The sequence below is a fragment of the Bombus vosnesenskii genome, unplaced genomic scaffold (assembly GCF_011952255.1).
Source record: "Bombus vosnesenskii isolate JDL3184/JDL3185 unplaced genomic scaffold, Bvos_JDL3184-5_v1.1 scf7180000013266, whole genome shotgun sequence".
NCBI classification, from domain to species: domain Eukaryota; kingdom Metazoa; phylum Arthropoda; class Insecta; order Hymenoptera; family Apidae; genus Bombus; species Bombus vosnesenskii.
The window spans coordinates 2,410,364-2,438,095 of NW_022882926.1; the positions used below are offsets into that span (position 1 = coordinate 2,410,364).

The following is a 27,732-nucleotide window of genomic DNA, read 5'->3' on the forward strand; positions in this document are numbered from 1 at the left end:
TATTTTAACGCTACTATGTAAGGGCCAATAATAATCTCCCTTAATTAATTACTTCTAACTACCGGTTATAATTTCATAAAGATTATATTTTCATTATATATCTTAGAACCTATGCCAATTCTAGTTATAAATGAAAATCTCATACCTCTTAATTTGTTAATTCCATTAAAAAACTTTGAGAAAAAGTATCTAAATTGATGACAGTAGTACGGACCTTCGACTTCATTCTTGTAAACATTGAGTTTGGATATAAGGAAGTAATCGTTTTTCCCATCAGAGGTTCATTAAAGTGCATTTTACATAAAATCTTTGGTTTGTAAAGTTGTTTTACTTTAAAACCAATCTTACAGAACTTAAATAATGTGTGATTTTCACTGGAACATACACGGTATGGATACGCCAGTCCTGGTTGGTAAGTTTCTTCCTCTGCCATTAAAATCATATATACATATGTATTTAACAAATATACTATTAAACAATGTAAAACGCTAAGTACAATGGCATTAATTAAAACATATCGAATAATATTATTGTAGGGCAACGTGTAATCAATTATATCACTTTATGAATGAATCTACAACGCACTATTTACTATTGTTCTCAGGAATGTCGAAATGTATTAGTTGATATAAAACAACTTCCGTATTTTTTAACATAAAATTAACTATCGCAATTTATTTAAACCTTTTTTGTGCACTGTTTGCAATTTTATTTTGTTTAAATCAGAGAAAAAAATTAAAAGTTCATTTTCGTCTGATTTAAAAATTTTAGTAAGGTTATGATAGTTTAAAATTTTTTTATTTGGTATTTAGTAAATAATAAAATTATGGATCTACTTCGTACTGTTCAATTTACATTTAAAAAAAGCAAATGACATATAAACTTTGACACTTATTTCTTTCTGATTGACTATTTTATTTGTAATATATATTTTAAGTATTAATGACATTAATTGTTTTCTATCAACAGGACAATCCATGACTTCTTAAGTAATTGTAACAATCTTGATGTTTTACCATGGAACAATTAGATGAAGTGCACAGTAACATTAATAAAGTAGAATCATCGATAAAAGTAGATGTATCTTCTTCATTAATATTAGAATCAACGACTGATATTGTAAAGGATGTGAAGGATATTCCGGAAAATCAAGAAAATAAGTCACAAGAATGTGCAGATAATATAATTCAAGATGTTTTAGTAGTAAATAAATGTGATATAACAGATTTAAATAAAAAATTTGAAAGTAAAGAAAGTAGTGAGACAGAGAGCATAAAGAACGCTGCGATTAATGAAGTAGAACAAGAAATAATAGATAAGGATCCACAAATTGATGATCAATGTAAAGAAGATGAGAAATCTCAAGAAGAGCAAGCAGAAAATACAACCGAGGTTGGAGATCATTCAAGATATGCAGATGACACATCTTTAGATAAAGAAAGTACAAACAATGTTGAAGTATTTAATACAAATGAGGGTGAACAAAACATTGAGAAACATAACGTTTGTACAGTGTTAAATATAGATACAGTTGGTGATACTAATGCTCAGTGTCAAGCATTAATTAAAACACTTAGTGAGACTTTTGATGATAAAGACCAAACATTGCACGTCACGGATACAGACACAGATTTGTCTAAACTAGTTGATAGTAGTTCAGAAGTAATGGTACTGACCGTAGAAACTATTAATGAAATGAATGAAAGTACAGAAGAAAATATTGTTTTAACTGTACATGAAAAGGATGCTGTTGTAAATTCCAATGAAAAAAATGTTTCTGCAGAACAAAAAGAAATGAAGAACACTGAAATTGTAAATGAAGAATTTAATTTGATAGATTATGCACAAGAAAGTGATGGAACAATTATAGAAGTAATCTCAACAGAAATTGTGGCTCAAGAAGTTCCTGAAAATTGTAGCCAGAAAGACAATAAGGAAGTATTAAATCACACAAAGACAGGAAACGATTCTATAACTCCTATTACCTCAGGGGTAATTAATGATCTAGGAACTGCAGGTGACATTGATATTAAAGAAAAGAATGTAAGTATTAAAGAAGGCACTGATATTAAAGGAGAGGACATAAAGGAAGAGTGTAAAAATACTGATGCAAAATATAATGTAGAACAAGAAACAACAAATGGAAATGGCAAGACTGAATCTTTTGATAGTTCACATAAAATTAATGTAGAAAAGAAAATTATTCATAATAAAATTGTCGTACCTACACATGTTGCTAATACAGAAGGAAGGAATAAATCTATAAGTGAAGCAGATAAAGTGAGCATAACTAACAAAAGAAGTGTAATTCAGGATATCTTTGATGATTGGGGTGTTGAAAATGCAGAAGATGATAGTCAGTCAGTATCTAAAACTCCAGATACTGTAGAAATTGAATTGAAAAGTTTACTAAATGACACAAAAACACGAACTATAGAAGAAGGCACAGTTGTGCTGGTTGAAGAAGAAATTACATGCATTGAAAAAGAACCAGTTGTAGATGATGGAAAGGCTGTAGAAGTTGCTAAACAAAACAAAGAAATGCAAGTATCAAAGGAACAACTTGATAACAATCAAACTATAAAGAAACAACAAAATAGTATAAAATCATTACTCAAAGACCAACTAACTCATTCTATATCACAGGCTGTTGGGAAGTCTACAAAAGATTCAACACATGATACTGTGACATTTAGTCAAACTTCGCAAATTATACCTATTAATCGTGGTCGAAATTTAACCAGCCAATCTTCACAGGTTGAAATAGCAGAAGCATTAAAAGAACGATTTCGTGAGAAACAAAAAGTAGTAGAACAACCACCACGACCTGATATATTTTTTGTTAAAAAACTAACCCAGAGATTATCAAGTAAATTAGTAGGTAGTCCAGGAACCGCTTTACCAGCACTTATACCATTGCCTCAGCCTACTAATCAATCCCTTATTCAATGTGATAAAAAGTCATCAGATAATACTAGTACAGGAACTAGCAAAGAAAGCAATTCTGATAATAAAGAGCTGTTAGCAATACTGGAAGGTGATGTTGATCCTGATTGGTCTAACTTAAAGCCACCAATTTTAGCAGAGGAAGGAAAACGTTCAGTAAAGATTGAACAAAGTGGTTATAACACACCACCAAAACTTGATCCCTTAGTTGAAAGAGAACTAGCATTGAAACAACTTCTGGAATTACCTCTTGCATCATCTACAAGAAGTATACAGAAGAAGAAGAAAATAATTAAAGCTACACCTACTAAATCTTCTAAAGCAATAAAAACAAAAATCATATCTAAAACAGAGAAAGAAACAATTGGAATGGAACCAAAAAATAAAACTACAGAATCTGTAGAGGATACGAATTCTTCTGATTATGCTTCATCTTCTTTGCTTATCGAATCCCATACTTCAGAAAGAAAAACAGATATACGAGTAGATGAGTCAAGATCAGGTAGAAAACGAAAACTAACAGAAAAAGCTAGGGAGCATGAACAACAACAGAACATTGTAAAACGTCAAAAAGTATATAAAGGAAAACTTTCATTGGGCAAGAAGCAACCTCAAGACCAAGCTCCACCTGACATTAGCTTGTTAACTGAAAATCATGTATCTAAGGAGACCATGGTGCTTCCCAATGATGAGGTTGATGTCATAATAACAGATGAAATAACAGAAGAACATGTCACAAATAATAATAAAGTAGATATAACATTAGACAAACTTGATGATACACAAAATGTATGTAATATAAAACCTTCAAAACAAAATCTTAATAAAAAGAGATCACAATCTATTGCTAAACAAAATATAGCAGTAAAAAAGATATTAAGGCAAAACATATCTTCAAATAAGAAAACTGCTACCTTAAAAACTAAATTAAACACATCAAAGAAATCAGGATCAAAGATAGTTTCAAAGGCAAAACGATCTACAGAAAATAATGCTGGAGATTCTAAACCAAAAAAGAAAATCATAAACGAAATAGATAGATTACTTCAAGATGAAGGTGTTGTAAATTTATTGTACGATGTAGAACAACCAGATAAAAAAAGATTAGTTCCCATTACCAAATCTCAAGCAAAAGTTATGGATATACAAAAAGTACAACGTGAGCTTAAACTTAGAAAGAAGTTAGTACGTAATGCAGTTTTAAGATTACGTACTTCAGCAGGTGTATCAAAACCAAGATCTAAAAGGACTTCTATATATTTGAATGATATGCAAGTAGATAAAAAAATTGGAGATCAAGCCACACCAATAAAACAAATAAATTTATCTCAAGAGTTTATTTTACCTGCAAAAATAAGAAATGCAGCAGATGCATCTGTTATAATTAGGAGACATTCATCTAGCTCATTTTCCAGTGCATCTGGAAGTCCTAGAGTTAGTATTGATACTCCAGAGAAAAATGAAGGAGTTAAAGTTGATGAAGGAGGATTCCATTCCTTAAGATCTACAAAAAGACGACATTCACAAGACGAAAAAATAAATGTAAAAAAAAGTAAAAAGAAGATTGTACAAAAAAGTGACACAGGAATTGATTTTGTTGACATTGTAGAGGATAAAATGGTATTTCCTGAACGTCTTAATAAAAAGTTGGATTCAAAAAAAGCTGATAAAAATCCCAAACAACCAGAAACAGACGAAACTAATAATGGTTTAGGGAAAGTTATTACAAGATCAAATGGTACAGCTACAGGTAAGGTAACATCAAAAACAAAGAAAACTACAAAGAACAAAGTTACATTTGCTAAAACAAATGAACCAGATAACAATGAAGAATTTTCCAAAGAAGAAGATGAACTTTCAGCCTGCCTTGCAGAAGCTGCAAATGCGCTATCAGTAGTCAATGCTGGGAGTCGGTCTGCAAATTCAGCAACAAATCGCAAAAATAAAGGTGAAATCATTTTTGAAAAAGTAAAAGTATTTCGTATTTATAATAAATTTTTATATTTTTACTAAATTATGATAATAATTACATTCTTATGTAGTACATGAGGTACTGAATAAGATTATTTTTTAGTCAATGCAAATACAACCAAAACACTAGAATCAGATAATAATAAAACAAAAATGGAAATTCGAAGTCAATTTAGTAATAAGGAAATAAATATACGTCGACATGGAAATCTTGTGCAGTTAATACTTACACCATCATCTTCAACAAAAATAAGAAATGCTCTCACTCTCCAGGTAATAAAATTATGGAGGAAATTATATATTTAGTACTTTTTTTTATGTTATAAATACATAATTTTATTTATATATCACATTACATTAATTCTTTTAGGTGATGCAAGAATTTCGTGAAACATTATCAATTCTAAAAAAGGATGATGATTGTAGAGTTGTTTTATTAACATCAACAGGTAGCAGTTTTTGTGAAGGTCTCGAATTATCTATGTTGCTACATACAAATAAAGAAAAACGGCGGATACATGCCCAGGAAATGGCAGATGCGGTTAAGTATGTAGTTATCCTTGTATAAATATGTATCATATACATATGTTACATATATTTAATTAATTAAAAAGTTCACTTTTTTTGTACTTAGGGAATTCATTAAAAGTTTAGCATCATTCAACAAACCTATTGTTGCTGGAGTTCAAGGAGCTGCAGTTGGACTTGGAGTAACAATGTTGCCTTTATTTGATCTTGTGATAGCTAGCGACAAAGCCACATTTAGTACACCTTATGGTAAATTAGGGCAAATTGCTGAAGGTGCTGCTGTATTTACTTTATCACATATATTAGGAAGTGCAATTGTAAGTATATTAAGCATTACATCTTTCTCATAATTAATCAAGGTTCTTACATGTAGTAAAAGTAATATTAAATCAAATTTGAATTAAAATTGCAGACAAGTGAATTATTATTAGGTGGTAGAACTCTAACAGCTAGTGAAGCACTAAGGGCTGGTCTTGTTACTCGAGTTTTATGGCCTGATAGATTTCAGGTTGAATTACTACCAACCCTAAAAGCTATGAGTGAGCAATCCTCACAGGTATGTATTTTATATAAGTTTTTTTTTATAATATTGTTATTATTTAGATACATAGATGTTATGTCCATTAAATTAAAATTATGATTTGTGAAGTGAACATTATGCATTGTTAAATGGTAGACAGTAACCTTTATAAGCAGAACCAGAATATAATAGTTCTTGAACATTCTCTTTGTTTCTATCTTGGAAAATGCATAAATGATTTTCTGGACAAGTGCATCTATAGTATGTTGAGTATAGATCAGACCGTATATGTCCACAAAATTCATAAGTGTTGCACATTCTTCTCTATATAAAAAAAAAGTGAAGTAAGATTTATTAAAATGTATACAAGCTTTTATTAGAATATATTAAAATATACATTTTACAAATATTCGAAAACACCTACCTTTACACATTTAAATGTTTGTATAATAAAATCATTTTCTAGATATGTATATTTTTTAAGTCTCCAGTAATGTAATCCTGGGCAATTACAGTTTAAAGTTACATTATATGGTATTAGATAAGAATTATTTCTATCACTTTTACCATGAATTTCTATTCCTTCTTGATTATATTTACATGTGCTGAGTTCTGTTATTGGAGCACAAAACTGCAAAAATAAAAGAGAAAAAGATAATTTTTAAATATAGGTTTAAATGTGTGTGAAATTTATGTTTGTACATACCTTCATGTGCGATTTGTTGTTAAGCGAAATAGACGAATTTCCAAGTTCTCTTGTCCATTGCCAAGGACATTCTTTTCCATTAGAACAACGACAAAGTCTTTCTGTTAAACTAGATACCCAAAATCGGTTATGAGTTACGCTACATACTGCATTTATTACACATTCATGCAAATCACTCTCTCCATTAATCTGTAATAATATACATTACATATTTTTTCTATATATAATATTTTATAAATATTTTCTATCCTATCTATATAATAATTGGATATACATACACCATCCCAGTACTTGAATGTAGTATTATTTAATTTACTGCTAATTATAACATAAGAACTAAAACATTTAGTTATCGTGAATAATAGGAAATAAATTAAAATAATCATGTTTATACATACAACTGAATTGATTTATAGAATCAATGTTGTATTAAAAATGAAAATAGGAACACTGTGCTCTTGCACTCGTATCAGTGATGTGTATAAAACTAATTAATATTTATTCTATACATCCTGAATTTTCTTTGTTTGCATATGCATTGAGAACTGTTATTTAATATTCTGTTTTTTCATTTTCAGTCAATGGAAGCTACGAAGACTTTGTTACGTCATAGTTTGCGAAAAAAATTGGATGCAGCATTAGAATCAGAAACGTATTTGCTGATACAGCATTGGTGTTCTGTAGAATGTCAAACTGCCATAAAGGCTTACATTGATGGAAAAGTGCAGTAAATATTTAAATGGTAATACTCCGTTTTATCTGTACATCTGTTTTTAGTTACTTGTAACTTATATACTAAGAAAGAAATAAGAGACTATTATTGTACAAGAAATGAAACAATTATTTTGGCGAAGTATTACATGTGGTGGTAATAATTTTATAGTACATATAACAATATGCAAAGTGTAAATACATGTTTGTCATTTGTTATATATAATTTGTATATGAAGTTGTATAATACATTATTTCCTTATAAAAGAAGAATTGTTTCAAAGTTAGTTCTCACATTTATCATTTATTATTGAATACTGTATATAAAATTATAATGCATTATCAATGATACTCAAAATATGAAAATGACAATGAGTTCAATTAAAATATCTTCTAAAAAGACTTCAAAAAATTCAATTGTGTGCTACAGATGCCCAATGACTTTGAATGGAAGTACTAACGTCATATTCCAACATACCTAGTATTGTAAATTGGATTTGAAGATTAATAACGAGATAATTAGTTTGGGGAACGTAAAAGCGAGAAAAGAAGTCATGGATCTGGTGTCATTTTACATCAATCAACGCACGGTTATTTTAAATTAAGATATAAAATATAGAATCAATTATTTGGATGAACTATTTTAATATTAGATGATTTAGAATATGGATTTACATGCACGCATAATCACATACAATACAGATAAGGTATCTAATATTATTGTTTTGAATAATTTTTAAATTATGCTTTGCCTAAAAAATGTATAATTTGCTGAAAAACAGAAAACACATATAGAGAATACAATCGATTTTACACTTTAATATTTCATGTAAAAAGAAAAGTAAAAAATAAATGAAAAGATCATAAAATTACTCATGATACAAATGCATAATTAATTACATTATCCAAAACGATATTATACACCTTATTCTATATATGTGTGTATAAACTTTCCATAACATATTATTACTGTAGAATAAAATAGACAACCATTGTAAGCATTGGGGTGAATTTGTGTTCTTTGCACACACAACAATAAATTTTGAACAGAATGTAATTTTAAATTAAACACTAAGAAGTAATGTGTGATTCTTTTATACTGATATAATGTTGTGCCTTGGTCAGTTTATAAAAGGATAAAAACAAGCATAGATGTAGAAGAAGATATTTCTAATTACACTCTAAAAAAAGTACAAGAATAATTGAGTAACGATTAAAATAATTTTAAATATATCAAATTGCTTTCAGATAATCTTTATTCAATTGGTAATGTGCATCATTATATGTTTCGATTATTTATATTATTGTTTATGTATATTTCAAATATCAAATATTAAAAAATAATATATAAGTATATACGTATTTATAATATTGATTTAAACAATGCATTCATGTTGGAAATGTTTTATGTCAAAAAACAAAAAATTGAACTATTTTATAATACAAATGCTGTATTTTACTTCGATACCACATAAATCATGAATACGAAAAGAATATAAAACAAAGTTATTTTCAATTGATGCATACATATAATAAGATGATGTAACATTCTACACAAGTTCGGGAAAAAACTTTTTCAAGTAAAGTGAACGTATAACCTTTCTCGAACTTAACGTATGCGATGTTTTAGGGATCATAAGGGGCTATGAAATAAGACTCAAGGCAACATTGAGAAATTTCATTGAATACTGTTCAAAAACATGAAGTATGTTGTAAAGAATACAGTCGCTCTTGTACAAATGTTACACATGTAAGAATAAGCCATTCTAAAACATTGTATTATCATTGAATATAAAGCCCATACAAATATAAAGGAAATATTCACAAGCCAATTTACGTTTAGTATGTATTAAAAATATATAATCACCTATTTGTGTTCGTGCACGCACACATGCGCGTATGTATGTAGTATATATTATATTTGAAATAGTAGTAAATATCTTTAACTGCATTATAATATTAGTTTCTCTTTTATCGATAGGCAACTTTAGGCATATCTTAAACGCGAATTCATACATCGAGAAGTTAAAAAATTTGAAGTTATAAACATCATAAAACAATTAACAAAAACTTTATTAATCGCTTTACAAGGGCAGCTATTTCTTGTAGGATCGGCAGTCTGGACATTTCATCAAAAAAGTCCTATTTCTTTTTTAAGGTTCACTTGTCTCCAAACTGGAAGTTCTTGAAACTCTTCTTTAGTCATACCTAATATTTCCTGATAAAATACATGAAATATGTATCTCTTGTTATTAGAATTCATTTATCACTAATAATTTACAAAACATACTTGAAAATGTTGTTGAGATAAATACAGCTCCAGGTGTGTAGGATCAACTCCTTCTGGTAGTGGTCGTTGTAGTAATTGAGCCGGAGGATACGTACTCTGCGTTAATCGAATCAACTCACTCTCTACAGTTAATACTTCTCCAGGATTTCGACCATCCTAATTACAAATTATTTGTTTGAAAGATATAATTTTAATAACGTTAGAAAATGTAAAAATACCTCTATATTTAATTCCGCTATGTCGTCGCGATATGTCCATGTAGGAAATAGATTTATAAATTGCAAAGGTTCAAGACCAGCCCAGACTAGATAAATCGGATATTTATTAGTTTCTGGATGAATTCTTTGCCAATACTGCATAGCCATTGTCATTGCTGCTCTTCTTTCAGCTTGCCATCTAACTGCTTTACTACCGGACTGATCCTCTGCTCCGGTATTAGGCCACCAGCCTTGCCATATCCATAACTCGTTTTTGTTGTCCAATAAAAATAAGGCTATAATAATAATTTAATAAGTTTATAATGCGTTGGTCCTTCATAAAATTATTACTCCTTCATAAAATTATTAGTCTTTCATAAAATTTTATAAATTACCTGGTTGATGAACTTGGTACAAATCTTCCTGTAGAAAAGGAAATGGAGTTGGTAAAGAAGCACGATGAGGACATAACATTTCTACAGATTTAAATTCTTTAGAAATGCTTGACAGATGAAACAGTCTTGGAGTATGTTCCTGTAATTGATCCTTTTCTAATGATACATACAGTTTTTTGTTCATTTGTCCCAGTGCTGTGCAATAAGATATATCTTATTCATTATTTCCATGTGACAATATGTTAATACTAAACGTAAACTTTTACCTACCATTGATGAATTCTTCTGGTTCCATTCCTTCATCAATTTCAAAAATTTCTATATCACCTTCAGATGTTAAACCAGTTTCTTGAGGACGATTCTTTTTTAATTTTGCTGCTGCATTAACTGCATGCTAGATATAAGTTAACATTGTGTATATATATATATATATATATATACAGAGTAGTTGGTAACTGGTGGTACAAGCGGAAAGGAGGTGATTCTACGCGAAAAAAGAAGTCAAAAATATAGAATAAAAATTTTTCGTTTGAGGCTTTGTTTTCGAAAAAATCGACTTTGAATTTTCGCTCGGTACGCGTGCACTTTATCACGTCTCGTTATAACGGATTTCACTGTAGATCGTTGTCTCGATGGATATTATCGCAGTTTAAGTTTGTTTTTGCCGTAACGGAAAATTAAGAATACATAATGAAATAATATGAAGTAATCATAAAGTTTATTATTACAAAAATTGCTGAAAATGTTGCCCATTCTGCCGAACACATACTTCTGCTCTTCTAATTAAATTTATATGAACACTTTTTAACGTATTCGATTGTTTTAAAGTATGAAAGGCTACAATAATCTTTTCTTTCAATTGCTCGCAACTTGCGATTTCTTCAGAATAGACAATTGATTTAATATGGCTCCATAAATAAAAGTCAAGCGGAGTTAAGTCAGGAGAGCGTGGTGGCCAAGCTATTGTTCCAACACTACCAATCCAGCCTTGGTAATGTTGGTTTAAAAAATCTCTTACATGACGACTAAAATGTGACGGTGCACCGTCTTGTTGAAGAATTAAACTTCCTCTAGTTCTCAGCGGTACATCTTCTAATAATTCCGTTTGTTTTGTAAGAAATCGAAATATGCTGCTGACGTTACATTTCCTTCGAAAAAATATGGCCCAATAATTAGATGTCCGATTATGCCAGCCCAGACGTTTACGTTCCATCTTACTTGAAAATGTGTTTCAAGAATAGAGTAAGGATTCTCATTTTGCCAATTATGCATGTTATGGACATTGAACATGCCGTCCCTTGTAAATTTCGCTTCATCGGTCCATAAAATTTTTAACAGAAATTCTGCATCGTTGGCATGCTGTTGAAGCAATCAATGACAAAATGCCTTTCGCGAAATCTTATCATGAGGCATGAGTATTCTGGTGATATGATAAGCATGTAAATTGTTTTCGTGTAGAATTCGAAGAATCGTGAAGCAACTAAGATTATACCGCAAAGAAAGGTTTCTTGCACTTATGTCAGGATGTTCCAAAACGTCCTTTAGTATTTGCTCTTCAACATTTACACTAATGCGTCGTCGACGACCACCATGTCGTCTAAGTTTTTCAAAAGAACCATATTCGCCGAGGGTTCGTTCTGCTCTTTGAATAACACGTCTGTCAGGATGTCGACGATTGGGATACCCGTGTCTGTAATGATCAGCTGCGGCTGATGCGTTACCACCACACGCACCTAACGAAAGTATCATGTCCGTATATTCCCGATTGCTGTATGTAGACATGATGGTAGACTAATAAGTACTGATAGTGGATAGCGATAAAAGTCGGATAGTAAGTTAGTAAGTAGGAAAACACTTCGGTCACATTGGAAGTGTTTATCAACATAACGTCAATCGAGACAACGATCTGCAGTGAGATCCGTTATAACGAGACGTGATAAAGTGCACGCGTACCGAGCGAAAATTCAAAGTCGATTTTTTCGAAAACAAAGCCTCAAACGAAAAATTTTTATTCTATATTTTCGACTTCTTTTTTCGCGTAGAATCACCCCCTTTCCGCTTGTACCACCAGTTACCAACCACCCTGTATATAAAAATTATTCCATCTAATATTTTGATTTTTGTACTATTCAAAATTCATTGTAATACGAAATTTAATAAGAATACCTGTTTAATATGAGGTAAAGAGTTAGATCCATGCCATATATAAATTTTGTTATTTTTAGTGTCTAATAATATAAGTGAACCTCTGCTACGTAATTGACGAGTACTACAAGGAATCTCTATTAAAGACACCTCTGACTCTAAAGTACCACGACATATATACAATCGCCATCTTTCGTCACATTTTATATTCGTTTTCTTGCCACTATGTACAATCATACCTCCAGAAAATAAATTGAGAAATGCAGCTGGTTCATATCCTTGAACTACACGAATCTATAAAGGTGTGCGTATAAATTTAAAATATTAATTCGAGTAATGTTTCTAATCTTCGTTAATAATTACCTGAGGTGCTTGATCGTTATCTAATTCTATAGTTAGTAACGCTGCAGCACCTTGTTCATTCAAAGATGCATTTTGCCCTTGCCAAATAAAATATACTGAGCGATCGCGTCCCTTTGCAGAATGTTTTGACGGTAAACCACTAAGCTCGCGACCTGGATAAAAAACAGTATAACGCATCTCATTAAACTTATAAAACTAAGACATAACATATTTATCAGTATTTATACAGGGTGGTTGGTAACTGGTGGTACAAGCGGAAAGGGGTGATTCTATGCGAAAAAAGAAGTCGAAAATATAGAATAAAAATTTTTTTTTAATTTTTCTTTTTTAATTTTTAAAAATTTTTTTTTTAATTTTTCCATCGAGACAACGATCTACAGTGAGATCCGTTATAACGAGAAGTGATAAAGTGCACGCGTACCGAGCGAAAATTCAAAGTCAATTTTCTCGGAAACAAAGCCTCAAACGAAAAATTTTTATTCTATATTTTCGACTTCTTTTTACGCGTAGAATCATCCCCTTTCCGCTTGTACCACCAATTACCAACCACCCTGTATATATTTTTTTAAATGTATTTATGTCAAAAATAATAATAACATTTACCAGTAACTGTAACAGAATACATCCAATATACAATATAACTATCTGCAGAATGAAATTGTCCAACAGATGAATCATCCAGAAGACTATGTGAAAATTCATCAATATGCCACACTTTTATACCCATTGTTGTAACAATGAATTGCTTCATTTGCTGAAGAATTATGTAGTTAATTATTGAAGAATGGTATATATACCATATAATCATTGTTTAATGTATATTATTAAGTAATAATTTTTATTACCTCATCGTCATACCAACCAGTGCCTCTACCTAAATGAGTTCCTTCAAGAACCAAATCAACTGGAATGGTATTTTCTTCTAATAAATTATTAATATTACACACTTCTATAGTTACAGTTCCATCAACGTTCTCTTTACTCTTAGTACCTCGAATTCGTATTATACGAGAAACATTTGGCCAGTCAAGGAATTTTTCCCTGAAAAGTATTGTTTCAACATGTTGTGTCAATTTAGCAAGTAAACACCATTTAGGTCTGACTTTAGCAGATTTTAAGTCTATTTTTGACACGGTGCGTCTACCAATCATAGATGCCGCACTAATTGGACACACAGTGCATTCCGAATAATCATATCCTTCTTGCCACATTTCTGTAGCAAGATGTGTAGCAAGTTTCTTTTTATCAGTTGAAGCTCCTTTACCACTCCATATATACATTTCGCTACCAAAATCAAATACTAGCACCTTATAAAAGAAAAAAAATATAACTATAAATAATTAAATTAACTGTAGAAAATATATAAGATGGTTCCAAAACTGTGATTTAATCGGAAAGGAGATGCTTTCTCGTGTAAAAGTAAGACAAAAATATAGAATAAAAGTTTTTCATGTGAAGCTCTGATTACGTGTTTTTCAGCTATACTATGATTTCGGAAACATCCCACATATCATGTTAAAATATCTACCTTATTTGGGTCGAGCATTTCAATTTTTGGTATAGTACCCCAATATTTTTCAAGTGGCACCAGTTCTTCATCTTTAATTTCGTATACCATATTTGTATCTATCATGAATGTTTCGTAAAGCTCATCTTCATCAGGATGTCCACCCTCAATGACTATTATTTATACAATGCTATTAATGTTTTACAAGATATTGTTACATCATATATGACACACTACTAGCTTACCATCTACGTTCTCATTTTCTGCACCAAGATAGCTCCAGAATTTTTGTAATTGACTTTTTGTGCAAGTTAATTTATCTTCATTAATAGTAATAACTTGAAACGTTTGGCAACCAAGATCCTTATTTTGCTGAATACTCAATGCAATTTCTGCACCTCGTGCTTTTTCGATAACATTACAATATTTCCCAATGTAATTATAAACCTCTGATTTTGTTACTAGAACAAAATTATCGCCACTATTTATGCTTTCTGCAACTGGCTCGACTAATCTCACTTGTACATGTCTCCGGCCTTTAATTAAAATTAACATCAAGTCTTTGTATGGCTGTAATCTATTCGAAGAAATATTTGTATCTGTTACGTTCCTTAGTGTTATATTACTAAAGTCTTCAGTAGAAGCTAGGCCAGCTAAAGCTTCCATAGCTAATGATGAATTTTTCGCTACTGTAACATGGTACAATAACTATTATATTATTACAATAAATATTATAGTGGCACATATCAAGTATTTAATATTCGATAAAGACTTACATTTTTCAACATTTAATTGTTTCATTACTTTTTCTGCAATACCAGTTCGTATCTCAGTATACTCTGATTTTAAGTCAGTACGAGCTGCAAGCGTTTTAAGTGGATTTCTAGACACAAACCGTCGTCGTTTCAATCGTATATTTCGCTTTTGAACTAATCTATAATAATATAAATATATGAGAACCTAAAACTTACTGTATGATTAACAATATTAGTAAAAAATAAAAGGCTTACAATTCAGATTGCGATGTAATCATATCGAAATCGCTTTCATTTAAATCAACAGATTCAGCCTCGCATTTCTCTAATGAAATTCCAGTAAAGAAGGAGGTGAATGTCTCGTCGTCTATCTTAGGTACTGAGACAACAGGTGATACGTTCTTCGCCATTTTCACTTCTTCAGCTATGACATACATTTTTAAGTAATGCTAATGGTGAAAGAAAAATACTCTGATATAACTCCTAAAATAACTATTCACTAACCACTGTCATCGCTTGCAGGTTCAGAGAAGCTTCCTCGTAATTTAATACATGAATCTTTATTTGGACTAGTTGGAGTAGATACAGCATCTTTCATATATCCTGAAAATAAATGATGACGTCCTTAATACTCTACTTAGAGATTTATGTTTAAAAGCGTTGAAAATATTTTAAATAATATTACCTTTCTTTGCTCTAAATCGTTCAGGACGAGGGGTTTTTTTCTTTCTATCTATAATATTTCCTGTAGCTTCAATAAGCGGAGATGATGATCCTGGATCTACGTTTTCCAATTGTTCTACCTTCATTTTACCAGCTACTGTAAACTTTGTTACATCTGGAGCTGCTATTCTTTTCTTCCAACCTTCTGTTGCAGATTCTAACTTTCCAAGACAATCTGCAAGTACTCCTTGTTTGATACTCAGTTCTTCCTTATTCAATGAATTGGAACATACTCCATCCTAATATCAATTTTAATTACTAATAGTAAATAATGCAATATGCTCTGATTTTGCAATAAAATTAATTTAATGTCATTTACCACTGAATTAGATGATTCAGAAGCTATACGTCGTTTCCAGTTTGTATTTCCGCTACGTTGTAGCGCAGCTAGTCGTTCTGCAATACTCATACTTGGGCCATCATTAGTATCTATTGTCGGTATTGCTTGCGTTGCGCTACGACATAGTTCTGGAAGATGTACACCATGCTTTGGTATTATTGCACTATTCGACTCACATTCATTGGTTTTGTTGCTAATCGCATGATGACTAACGCTCTTTGACAATGAAGTACACCTATAAGTAGTTAATTGTAATACACATATACGTTTACACCCATGCCTTTTTACATAATGTAATCTTATCAGTAGTTGAAACAATAAATAGAAGGTTCGACGTCAGGTAAAAGTCATATTTGATAAAACATATTCTACTAAAAAGTGTAGCAAATTTTTTGATCATTTATGCAACTTTTACAAGCCTTATTAATATCTAACATTAAAAATATATTTATATTAATATAGAATTATATTTCATTTAATATAGTTTTTATAAATAGATAAATATAAAATCTGTTACCTGGTTTGTTTTGAAAAAATAGGATGACGATAAGGAGATGCAGCTTCAGCTTTTATGTTACATGTTTCATGACTTACAGAGAATGTCTCACCTCCAGATGTTTGAAGAGTTTCTTCGTATTTCTTAGATGTAGCAATTACAGTTTGAACATTATCTATGTTATTTAATGCAGATTTGATTTTTGTTCTATTTAATTCATCCTGAGTACTATATTTGTGAAAAGGCACTGTATACTTTTGTTTAATTTTATGTTGCCTACCTTCTATATGGTTATCTTTTTCACTATAGGCACAACTCAAACCATATTGCGTTGGATAATTATTTTCCATTATGCTTCCTGCCTGTATATAACGGTTTATATCAAAACTAAAGTCCATATTTATATTAAATCATTTATTTTTCCTAGTCAAATACTATTTACCTTATTTTCTTCCAATTTTAAATTAGGTTTTAATTTAAAACGCGATGAAACATCACAACTTTCAGATGTCCGTTGTTCTAATTCTTCAGATTCTTTTTTAAGTACAGATTTTATTAATTTCATTCCTTCGAGTTCAAGACTTTTTGTTTGCAACGAATTATGCGCTTGTAACGCAACAGGTTTTAAAATGCTTTTCGGCAAATCACCTTAAAATTGAAATAATTAGAATATTGATAATTTATATTATACAAATATATGTTTCATAATAAACATACAAAGCTTACTAGTATCTAACGAACATTGATTAATACTATTTAATGGAGATATTCGAGATGCTACTTCGACTTCTTCGGATGTAACTGGTTGTGTTTTGTAACGAGCAGCCGGCCGTCTGCGTGAATGTCTTTCTAATGGCATGGTATTTGATACTGAACTTTTTTCGGTATCAATTTTTTGATTGAACAAACGCACCCGTTCTGCCAAACTTAATTTAGAAGGGTCAAATTCATCATCAGTTGTAGTTTCTGCCAAACTTGATTTTTTAACTGATGTGACATTACGTTGATTTTGTAGAACTGCTTCCTGCACTTCTTGAAAAGTTATTGGTTGTGTGTTAAATCTATCATTTCCTTGATTCTTTCGATCTCTATATCGTTGTACACCATGTGAACCTTTATTTGGTGTTTTTTGAGACATGCCATCCTTTTCCTTAGAATTTGCCTTTTCGTGCAAAGTTTTAAAATGCAATGTCATTTTGGAAACACTGTTGCTGCGATGTACACTATTATTTTCTTGGATGTTTCCATCATCTGCTTTTTTTTGCACACACAACATTTCATTATTTGAACCCTCTTTATCACTCATTCTAATGGAAACTGAGGTGCTATTATCAATATTGTTATCTACAGGTCCATCTGAAATCACTTTATTTCCTTCTTTGTTTTCAAATACTATGACAGTTTGCTTTTCCTTGTCTGTGAATTTCTCTTTCGTTGTGCTACAATTAAACACATTATTATTTTGTTATATGTTTTCTACAATTCAAAACAAGGAAATGTGATTTACATAAATTGTTATAAAATTTAAAAACAATATTATTTTAAGCCTTACAGTGCAAAAATGTTGTGACTTATAGTTTAGATGTATACACACAAGAAGACTTAATAAGTACCTATTACTAAAACTTATAAATCTTTTTTCTTTAGTAATCTATACTTTGGTTTATGCATACACTTCATACAGGTAAGTAGAAAACAGAAAAACACCTTAAATTTAATACCTTTTGTAAGTTTTGAATTGTGTTTGAGAAAAAAAAATAAAAATCTAAAGTACTATCTTAAATCAGAAGTAACTTTTAGATGGACATACAGGTTGTGTGCATGCTCTGATTCTCTGTTTTCTGTAGCTTTTAGAATTGCTAGGTGATCTATAATTAAACTTGGCACAGATTCAACGTCTTGCCAAAGTTACATATTACTATACAGACTAAATACATAAACAAATGTATATGCTACAGAATACTATATATATCACATTGATACACAATAATAAGTTGATAAAAATTATAGGATATATTTTAATGAAACGTTTAGCATAACAAAATCCCAACATAATTGTTGTTTTCTAGATATAAATAATATAAATAGATATAAAAGGTATATTTGAAAAATATAATCCTTAATTTCATAAAAAGTAATACCTATTATAAATGATGATAGCTTAATTCTTTAATATTACCTGTACAATTTGTCACAAGGAATAATAGAAGTCTTGGCACTCTCATCATCTAGGGAAGGAGCTGCTTTTAAATAGATGTTACTGGTTGTTAACTTCACTTGTGATTTTTCTTCTGATATAGCACCTACAGATATTAACTCAAGAGATCTTCGTTTGTTAAGTACACCAATGAATTCATTAGGAATATTAGAAGGTTGTATATGGCCCACAGATTGTGCTCTTTTTCGCAAAAATAAATTTGTTGGTTCTGTACATATATCATCACTAATGACTGTTTCATCATATAAATTTAAACGGACTCGCGATTCGTTGTCCCTATTGCCAGGTTGCTTTAATATAGGTCGTACAGCATCATTCTCCAATACTCCACTTGTTCTATTTTGTAACGTACGATTTCTAAGCATTGACAATTTTTTTGGTGAAGTCAATTCTGTCTCATAGTTACATTCATCTTGTGAATTTTTTCGCGTACATTTCAAAATAGTCTTTTTAGGTTTATCGTCATGTTCATCCGATTCTGTGCTGGATTTCTTTTTTAGTATTGGTCGTGGTTCTAAAGATGGTGGATCACTACCAAATGATTCTTCTCTACTATGCTTTTTCTTTAGGATTGGCCTTACTTCAGAACTATCAAGTATTTCTGGACCAGTGACGTTTGTTGCATCCATTGTAATGGTCACGTGATGATTAACAGTAGTCATTCGTTGACTATTCGTAGATTTTCTTTTAAGTATACCTTGTGGTTCTGCAGAACCAACCTGACGATCTTCTCTATCATCTTCTCTAGATGATTTTCGTTTTAATATTGAAGTAGGCTGAAGATCTGGACTCTGATCCCTTTTAATAATTTCATCCAAAGATGATCGTCTTTGATTTTTTAATATCGGCCTGAATTCAGAATAAGTATTGTCAGTAGACGAAATATCGGGTGAACAACTCCGCCGTCGAAGTATTTCGCTTTCATCCAAACTACTGCGCTTTTTTAAAATACCATGTTTTTTATGTGTTAGTTCCCTAACAGATGGTGAAAATGTTACAGGCAAAACTGTATGATTCACAATGGTAGATATATTTTGGCCTGTATCAATATCAGACATCTTATGTTTAAGAATTGAAACTGGTGTATGTTGATGACTTAAAGATCCATCTTGAGAGTGTTCATCATTTGATTTTTTCAAAATAGAACTTTTTCTTGGAGATAATTGCAATGCACGCGTATTATTCGTACTGTTTTCCGTGACTTGACATGGAATATTAGATGAACGATTTTCCAATCGTAACCCATAATTTGTTGGCAAATTTGACTGTGATTTAAGCCTTTCTACGCGTTCTATTGCAGATTTTGTTAACGCTGTTAATGCGTCAACTCTTCGCGAAACTTCTGAATCACTATGTCCGCCACTACTGCAAAATTAAATTATATAACGATTTCAAATGTTAGTGTAAATTATAAAAGCTACACCATAAAAATATTAACAAACAGAACTACCTAGTTCGTTGTATATTTGAATGTTTACTGTTTGCAAGAGAATTCAGTGAAGGCAATGTATAAGTTTTTGGACAATTTTCTTTAACTTTCGGGCAAGTGATTTTTGAGTCAAAAGGCTTTTTACTTAGATTAGTTGCTTGATGTTGATTACTAGAATATGAAGTAGATATTGTATCAGATATGTAGCCTTGTTTATTTGATTGTCTTCTAGTTTGTCTAATATTACATTCAGCTAAAACATATACAAAATTTTTAATAAAGTAAAATTTGTAGTAAAGAAGTAAATAAATCTTCTTAGATTACTTACATTGATTTGAACGATCTCCTGTTGCTGTTTCCATATTAAGTGACCGATTTAAATATGATTTTCTTTTGTAACTTTTATCCCTTTCTCGTGGCGAATTTGTAATACTACTATTACTTGATATTGGATGTTCCTGCATAATATTGTTAGGTATTGTATAATATATTAATATACTTATATTCTATAATCACAGTAGATATGATAACTCACATCTTTAATTGATAAACTAGTACTAGGTTGGTGGCCCAAGGGTGTAGAATTTTCTGACATACCTAATCTTCTTGATAACACTGTTCCACCTATATAAATGCAGTAATTATTATAAATTATGAAGCACATACATATGCAGATATTAAATTATATCGATCTATTCAAAATGGCTATGATATGTAGCTTACCATTAGGTGATATAATGGAGGCAGCTCGTAATCTAGAAGCTTTTGTTTCACGAACTGGTGCCGTTTTATATAATGTAAGATTCTTACTACTCTCCTTATTTTCTGATCTTGAAATCAATCGACTATTTTTTTCCAACATGGGGTTACGACTTTTATTCTCTATTACAGAAAACATTGACAATTGTTGATATCAAACTGAAGTATATTACATATATACCAAAAACTGTAATTTTTGGCAATTGTTTTTTGTACCAATAATATATAATATAGAACTTATTGAGAGAATTAAAAATATATGGACTATATTTACTATTATTTAAAATACTTACTATTTATGTTACAAGATGTTATATTCTTTTTAATTGAACATTCTGAATTTTGTTGATTATTATGTACTTCATTATAGTGACAACAAATATTATGATTTTCATATTGTGTGGAATTATTTTGTGTTTTATTTGAAGTTCCTTCACTGGTTGCCATTAAAACTGTGGCTCCAGCAGCTACCATTCCTAAAAGCAAATAGTTATTATATCTAATATTTTTAAAGATGCTTCTTATTATTACTTAATTATACATACACAAACATATTTAATTTCTTGAGATCCAAAAGTATAGGTCATATAGGAGATAAATATAAAATTAAAAATTTTTGTGATTTTTGATAATATAATAATATTATATATTTTAATAAATAAAAATAATAATCGCAAACGTTTTGACAGTAATTCATTTATTCCTTATCAGTTTAGAACATATGTATACATAGTTTTGAATCTAAAAATAATGTTAACAAAAATTTTCACCTGTTTTAAAACTGAAATTTAACCATACATATTGTTACAAAATATAATACGAAAGATTCTTATTGAAAAAAGGTAACTCTATATTTGTTAAATTTAATAACGATATTTAAAATGTTTACAATGTTCTAATGTTATACAGTATGAATTATAACAAAAACTCTCCTCACACTTACTGATCTAATATTACTTTTGTTTCATTGCAGCTGTATCACGATTTCAAAAAACAAATTTACAAATAATCAAGAACGCAACCAGTGACGCAGATCAGTTATGTCGTTATCACAGCTATTCAATAAGTACTACTTATAAAATACATATAAAAAGCACCCATTAAAATCGGGCAAATATACAAAATATGTGAAATTCAAGTTTTATCGTAGACAAAAATTTTACAACGGAAAGAAAAATTCGTTCGCAGGAAAGATTGCACAGGTATTAGTCATTACAATTTCTCTCACTCATAACGAAGTAGAACGAATGAAACCGAAGGTAGATATTAAGTGAAACCAGATGGCGTTACTTGAATTAAATAAATATATATTGTTATAAAAGAATAAAAGATAACACGTGTATAATTCATTGGAAAATACTCAAATTTTTTAAAAACTTAAGATTTGTCTACTTCTTTTTACTGCTATACGTTTTAATATCCTTTAATTAATGTAAGAAAAAATATTCCATAATATAAGTCGAAAATTGAAATTGGAATTATGTATACAAACATTGTATACATAATTTATTGAAAATGTCATTTTCAAAATGATTTTAAAACATTAATTTTATATAAATCATGTTGTAAGTATTAATGTTTTGTTTATAATTAAATGCCTGAATATTGAAATAGAAAGTAATTATGCAATAATTGAAGAAAATAGTAACAAATATTTGAAGTATTTGTTGTGTCAAATACATAGTATAGTCATAATTTTGATCTTTTTATAGAAAAATGATATTTCAAACCACTTTATGTTGAAATAACTGAAACATGGACAATACAGAATTATTATTCTTTGATACCTTTTCACATGATATTTCTGAAGTAAGTGTTAGGTTATTTTATTTGCTTCAAGTGTAATATAATAATTTCAATAAAACTATTTGTTTATTTCAGGAGCTTAATCTAGATTTAGTACAATTTCCAAAACCTGTTTATATAAGTGAAGTTAGAATTATTCCATTAGGTGCTAGAGTACAAGCTGATTTTCCTGGAGGTGTTCGTTTAGGGTATTGAGTTATTTCATAAAAGTTATACATCAAGATAAAAAATTATTTTCTTTTAATAAATTATTTTATTTCTTTTATGTGTGTTAGGGCTACAAATCCATCTCAGTTTGAAATTGAATTTTTTGTAAATGATTTAAGTAAACCTGGTGCTTCTACATTTGAATCACTCGGGGAGTTGGAATATAAGCAAAATGTTCATATTCAATTAGAATGTGAAAGAAAACAAATACCAACAGATGGATTGGTATTAAGAGGCTGGTATACTACAATTACTTTAGCAGTATATGGAACATTAACAAAATCTTTAAATAATCCACAAGAAGTTGTTAGTTCGGCTGCTGGTTCTGCAGCTTGTGTTAGTGGGTTGGAAGAAGTTGTAGAAAATACTACTCAAATTTCAGAGCAACAATCCGAATGGTACTATGAAAATCAAGCACAAACAAACTCAAATGTACGTTACTATATATATGTATATATACACGTATATATAAATTAGACGCATATGCACACACATATTTATAAATGTATAAGACTTAATTTGGGAATAATAATCATAAAAGATTTATATGGAATTTGTAGGAAACATGTGTAGCAGCAACCCCCCCTCCTCCTATACAACCAATTCAAATAGTAGAATCATCTAGAAATTCAACATCAGATACTGGAAAGACAGAAATGGGACATTGGGAAGAAGATGCTACAAACAGCACTTTAAAATCTACGAAACGTCCTTCTTCACCACCTTCTGAATCTTTAGTTTCTTTAAGTCCTGAAAGTATATCGGCTGAAGAAGAAGAAGCAGAACAGGATGGTGGTGAACAAGAAACTGGAGAACCTTTTGAGCCTATATTATCTGATGAAGATATAATGGCAGATGATATACCACCTACTGTAGAATATGAATGTGAAAATATTCAGCTAAATAATATTTATTCCATAACACCACCTGATCTGTTTGAATTAGAAGAATCATCGAATGTTGTTGAAGAATACCACATTAACAAAGAAATGCTGGATAAGATTCATGAAATATTTCAATCTATATCAAAGTCAGTTTTACATTTTAATAATGCTTCAGGTCAAGAAAAAGAGGCATTTGTTCATAATTGCGAATCTTTATGCGCAATACTTAGTCCTTTTCATTTGAATAATACGGATTTTAATGATTTGACTAATATCGTAAATGCTGGTTTGGATATGGACCTTGCATGTGCTCAACCTCAACCAGCTTACAAAGTTCGCCATGTTAAAGTTGGTGTACGATTAGCAGAAACTTTATGTAAACTTCCACAAGGTCCAGATATTCTATTGAAAGTAGATGCACCTTACAAATTATTAGCGCTATGTATGCGCGAAAATGTAGCACTTCCTGTAAAACTTTCCGCTCTTCGTACATTGGATGCTGCATTAATAAGTCCAATAATTGTTCGAGAATTTCTTATATCAAAAAGTAATTTATATAAAAACGCTTTAATGATGTTAGATACAGCAAAGTTAGCAAGATTAAAATATGCTTTAAGTTCCTTATTAAGGAAAGTTCACACATATGAGTTTCTTGATGAAATGAAAGAAATTGATGAGTTGGCTATTACTGAATTAACAAATACATATATATGTTCACCTACATTAATGGCTCAACCAAAACGGCAACTTCCAGCTGGAGTACAAATGGAATTTGAACGGGAACATAATCGAAATCCTCGATGTCATCTGATAGCATATTTTGAATATCATAAACTTTTATATCATATTCTATTTGCTCTTACTTCTCCAAAATCAGATTTAAATTTAATTAAAGCTACTCGACGTTTCCTCTTACGTATTTCTGATACAAAAGAAGGCTTATTGTATTTATTAAAAGAACCAGAAGTTACCAAATTAATTTTAAAAGCTTTGAAATGTGATTTACCTGGTGCAGGATTGGTTTTAGCTTGGCGTCTTCAAGTTGTACAATGTTTATTACATTTAAAATATCAACCTTCAGACTGGATAGCTTTAAAAAAACTTCATTCTTTCTTAATATTTCCTGAAGGTTTACAAGCTGTAATAACAGTACTTTCTAAAGGAGAATTTATTGAAATTTTAATCCCCTATCTTTCTGACTCAAATTTGTGTGAATTCTCTGCAGAAATTATATCAGCAACAATTCGCTATTCTGACCAAATAGAGGTATTTCAAAATCGTGCTGGAATTATTTTAGAAAAGTCACGAACGCAAGCTGTATTGAAAGATGTTACATCATATCTGACAACAGCAGCGCAGCCATCTCATTGGAATTATGGGGATGTCTCACCACTTGTTGCATGCATTAGAAAAAATGCAGATAAAGCAGCCTCTCTTCCAGGACAATTAATTACAGCATGTAGAATTTTATATTATCTTGTCTTTCCTTCAAATAATGATGTGGATCCAATGGAACCTTATATTGAATTAAAATACAGGAATGCATTAACTCAATTGTTTGCTGCTGATGGTTTAACAGCTCTTATTGCAGTTATGGTAAATATTTCGGAATTCTATGAACAACCATTTTTACATCGTGCAGCTCTAACAGGCAGAAGAGGCTTAGCATTGGTTGCATTACTTCTTCCATGTGTGAGATTAACAAGAGCATTATTGGAACGTCTTGTGAAGTGTATGGCTACAGATTTCAAAGATCTAACAGCTGTAATACCATTACTTGGTGTTTATTCATTAGTAGAAGCTATTCCTCCTATTCGAATTGTTCAAACTTTGTCTGAGGAAATAGTAGGGACACTCTTAGTATTTACACAGGCTGTGGATTCAGATGGATCTGGAAATGTAGCAAAATCATTATGGACTCAAATGTTAGGCGAAGTTCTCAAGATGGTTTCTCTAAGCCCATGTAATTTCATACCAGGCTTGAAACTTTTAACGCGTTTATTACCACCTGTTTTAACTTCAAAACAAACAATGCTGACTGAAGATGCTACCCGAGTTTTAGGTCTTAGAAAATTATGGTCTGCACATTTACAGGCACAAGCTAATAATTTAACTGAAACATTACGATTGCTTTGTGCCAGTTGGAATAAAGATTTATTAATTCTTCTCTCAAAAGTATGCAAACAATTAAGTGATTTAGCAGCACCTACAGCACTACTTGTAGGTAGATGTTTATTAGATGGTGTAATAGCTGCTACACCACTAGAAAGTAATGTTTTAATTCTTGCTTTACTTAGTGAACTTGCAAGACATGCACCTATGAAGGCTACTTTGTTAACTTTAACTAGTCCTGCATCTAGAGCACAAGTTAAATCTGACCAAAAATATCCACCTGTTATTGAAATGATGTGCACTGCACTTAAAAATACAAACGATGTTAGGATGCAATATGAAATTCTAGATATCTTTGAAACATTGTGTGATTGTACACTAAGTCTTATGCAAGAAGATGTCAATGAACCATTTGAAAAAAGACTCACTCATTCAGTACCAAGTAAAGAACCACTTTTATCTATTTTAGCTGTATTAATTGATATATTAGCAACTAGCACAAAATTCGAATCCGATATATTACAAAGTACACTTCGTATACTTTTGTCTCTTATTAGTCATAATTACGGTTTATATCATGTAAAAAGTTGTTTAGAAAATAATCCTGATGCATTACGGTCATTATTAGACCACATTTTGGTATTCGAAGATCCAGAAGCTCAACCTGTTATAGATTTAACTATAATGTTTTTAGAAAATTTAATTGCGTCTGAGTCACAAGGAAGATCTTTGTATTTACGTATACAGCAATTAGCAGCTTTAATATTATGGGATAAGAATGATCATCCTTTGGAAAAGATAAAACGTGCACAAGAATTAGTCGAAATCTTAAAATCTGCAGAAGATAAAGAAGAAAAAGAACCAATTCCAGAAATGTTAGAGCCATTATTGCCAACTCCTGAAGCTCTATTGAATCAATTTTCTCAACGATGTTTGGGTACTCCAGATTTTGCTTCTAAACGGCCAAAGAAATTTACATTTATGTGTCCAAATCAAGCTTCAAATGAAAATACAGTAGATTTATTGGCGCTAGCAGCTGAACTGCTTCCTACCGACTTTAATTTGTTAACAGAAGCTCAAAATTTATGTTCTAAAACCCCACCTGATGATGCTACACAACCATTACAATCAAAAGCTCAAACTGATGATCAAGAAAATAGAGATGTACAAAAACAAACAACATCTCCTGTTTCTAAAGTAAAACAACCATTCGGTAAATTGCATATATTTGTTATATGTTTATTGTAATTATTTGTATTGGCGCAAAATTGGTAAAAATTTAATTAAAAAACTTTCCTTTACAGTTACACCTATGCGAGGTCGAACACAATTCACTAATTCTTTAAGAGGAGGACCAGTAGTGGGAAGTGTAGGCAGAGGAGCAGATCCATTTAGATCAAGACCACCAAATACTTCACGACCACCTTCCCTTCATGTAGATGATTTTGTAGCATTAGAAACATGTGGAGCACAACCAACTGGACCTACAGGATATAATAAACTTAGCATTCGTGGCACATGTCCTTCACGGGCAATCAACACAGGAACAAGGAGTCGTCCTTGGACACAAGAAACTCGTCCTTCTTATCTCCGCTAATTTACTTCAGAATTCTAATGTTCATTAATGATTTGATATCTTTAGGGTATCATTATATTAGATAGACCAATTTAATTATTTTAATTACTACTAAAAATAATTATTTATATACATAGATATAAAATGG

General features: G+C 30.6%; 4 protein-coding genes across 11 annotated transcripts; 2 read left to right on the forward strand and 2 right to left on the reverse strand.

The window, feature by feature from the left end:
* Positions 1-151: 151 nt before the first annotated feature.
* Positions 152-9,209, forward strand: LOC117243509 (interaptin). Of its 4 annotated transcripts, none has more exons than XM_033511068.1 (9): positions 152-412; positions 970-4,696; positions 4,766-4,894; positions 5,021-5,190; positions 5,288-5,463; positions 5,552-5,762; positions 5,858-6,001; positions 7,250-7,413; positions 7,813-9,209. In XM_033511068.1, the coding sequence occupies exons 2-8, from the start codon at positions 1,018-1,020 to the stop codon at positions 7,400-7,402; spliced, it is 4,662 nt and encodes a 1,553-aa protein (XP_033366959.1). In that variant the 5' UTR covers positions 152-412; positions 970-1,017; the 3' UTR covers positions 7,403-7,413; positions 7,813-9,209. The 4 variants fall into 4 exon arrangements, with proteins under 4 accessions (XP_033366959.1, XP_033366960.1, XP_033366956.1 ...); XM_033511069.1 differs by having other exon boundaries at positions 4,790-4,894; XM_033511065.1 differs by having other exon boundaries at positions 970-4,894.
* Positions 6,000-7,221, reverse strand: LOC117243514 (kappa-scoloptoxin(11)-Ssd1b-like). The gene is made up of 4 exons (XM_033511076.1): positions 6,950-7,221; positions 6,672-6,860; positions 6,390-6,596; positions 6,000-6,289 (listed from the first exon to the last, which is right to left on the reverse strand). Exons 1-4 carry the CDS (start codon positions 7,055-7,057, stop codon positions 6,101-6,103), a joined length of 693 nt encoding a protein of 230 aa, XP_033366967.1. The 5' UTR covers positions 7,058-7,221; the 3' UTR covers positions 6,000-6,100.
* LOC117243507 (supervillin) lies at positions 9,140-22,225 on the reverse strand. Of its 4 annotated transcripts, none has more exons than XM_033511064.1 (27): positions 21,943-22,225; positions 21,293-21,475; positions 20,964-21,122; positions 20,776-20,864; positions 20,569-20,698; positions 20,262-20,493; positions 18,773-20,176; positions 17,320-18,032; positions 17,036-17,241; positions 16,874-16,955; positions 16,615-16,768; positions 16,077-16,332; positions 15,720-15,996; positions 15,539-15,637; positions 15,290-15,458; positions 15,056-15,213; positions 14,525-14,968; positions 14,301-14,452; positions 13,618-14,079; positions 13,376-13,526; positions 12,773-12,924; positions 12,431-12,703; positions 10,535-10,658; positions 10,265-10,459; positions 9,891-10,165; positions 9,673-9,828; positions 9,449-9,600 (listed from the first exon to the last, which is right to left on the reverse strand). In XM_033511064.1, the coding sequence occupies exons 2-27, from the start codon at positions 21,471-21,473 to the stop codon at positions 9,514-9,516; spliced, it is 6,780 nt and encodes a 2,259-aa protein (XP_033366955.1). In that variant the 5' UTR covers positions 21,474-21,475; positions 21,943-22,225; the 3' UTR covers positions 9,449-9,513. The 4 variants fall into 4 exon arrangements, with proteins under 4 accessions (XP_033366953.1, XP_033366955.1, XP_033366952.1 ...); XM_033511061.1 differs by adding an exon at positions 21,545-21,740 and having other exon boundaries at positions 16,615-16,955; positions 21,943-22,078; XM_033511062.1 differs by having other exon boundaries at positions 9,140-9,600; positions 16,615-16,955.
* LOC117243510 (protein virilizer) lies at positions 22,068-27,651 on the forward strand. 2 transcript variants are annotated; one of them, XM_033511072.1, is made up of 6 exons: positions 22,068-22,201; positions 22,712-22,808; positions 22,881-22,993; positions 23,081-23,444; positions 23,573-27,221; positions 27,313-27,651. In XM_033511072.1, exons 2-6 carry the CDS (start codon positions 22,755-22,757, stop codon positions 27,603-27,605), a joined length of 4,473 nt encoding a protein of 1,490 aa, XP_033366963.1. In that variant the 5' UTR covers positions 22,068-22,201; positions 22,712-22,754; the 3' UTR covers positions 27,606-27,651. The 2 variants fall into 2 exon arrangements, with proteins under 2 accessions (XP_033366963.1, XP_033366961.1); XM_033511070.1 differs by lacking the exon at positions 22,068-22,201 and adding an exon at positions 22,314-22,564.
* The last annotated feature ends 81 nt before the right edge of the window (positions 27,652-27,732 follow it).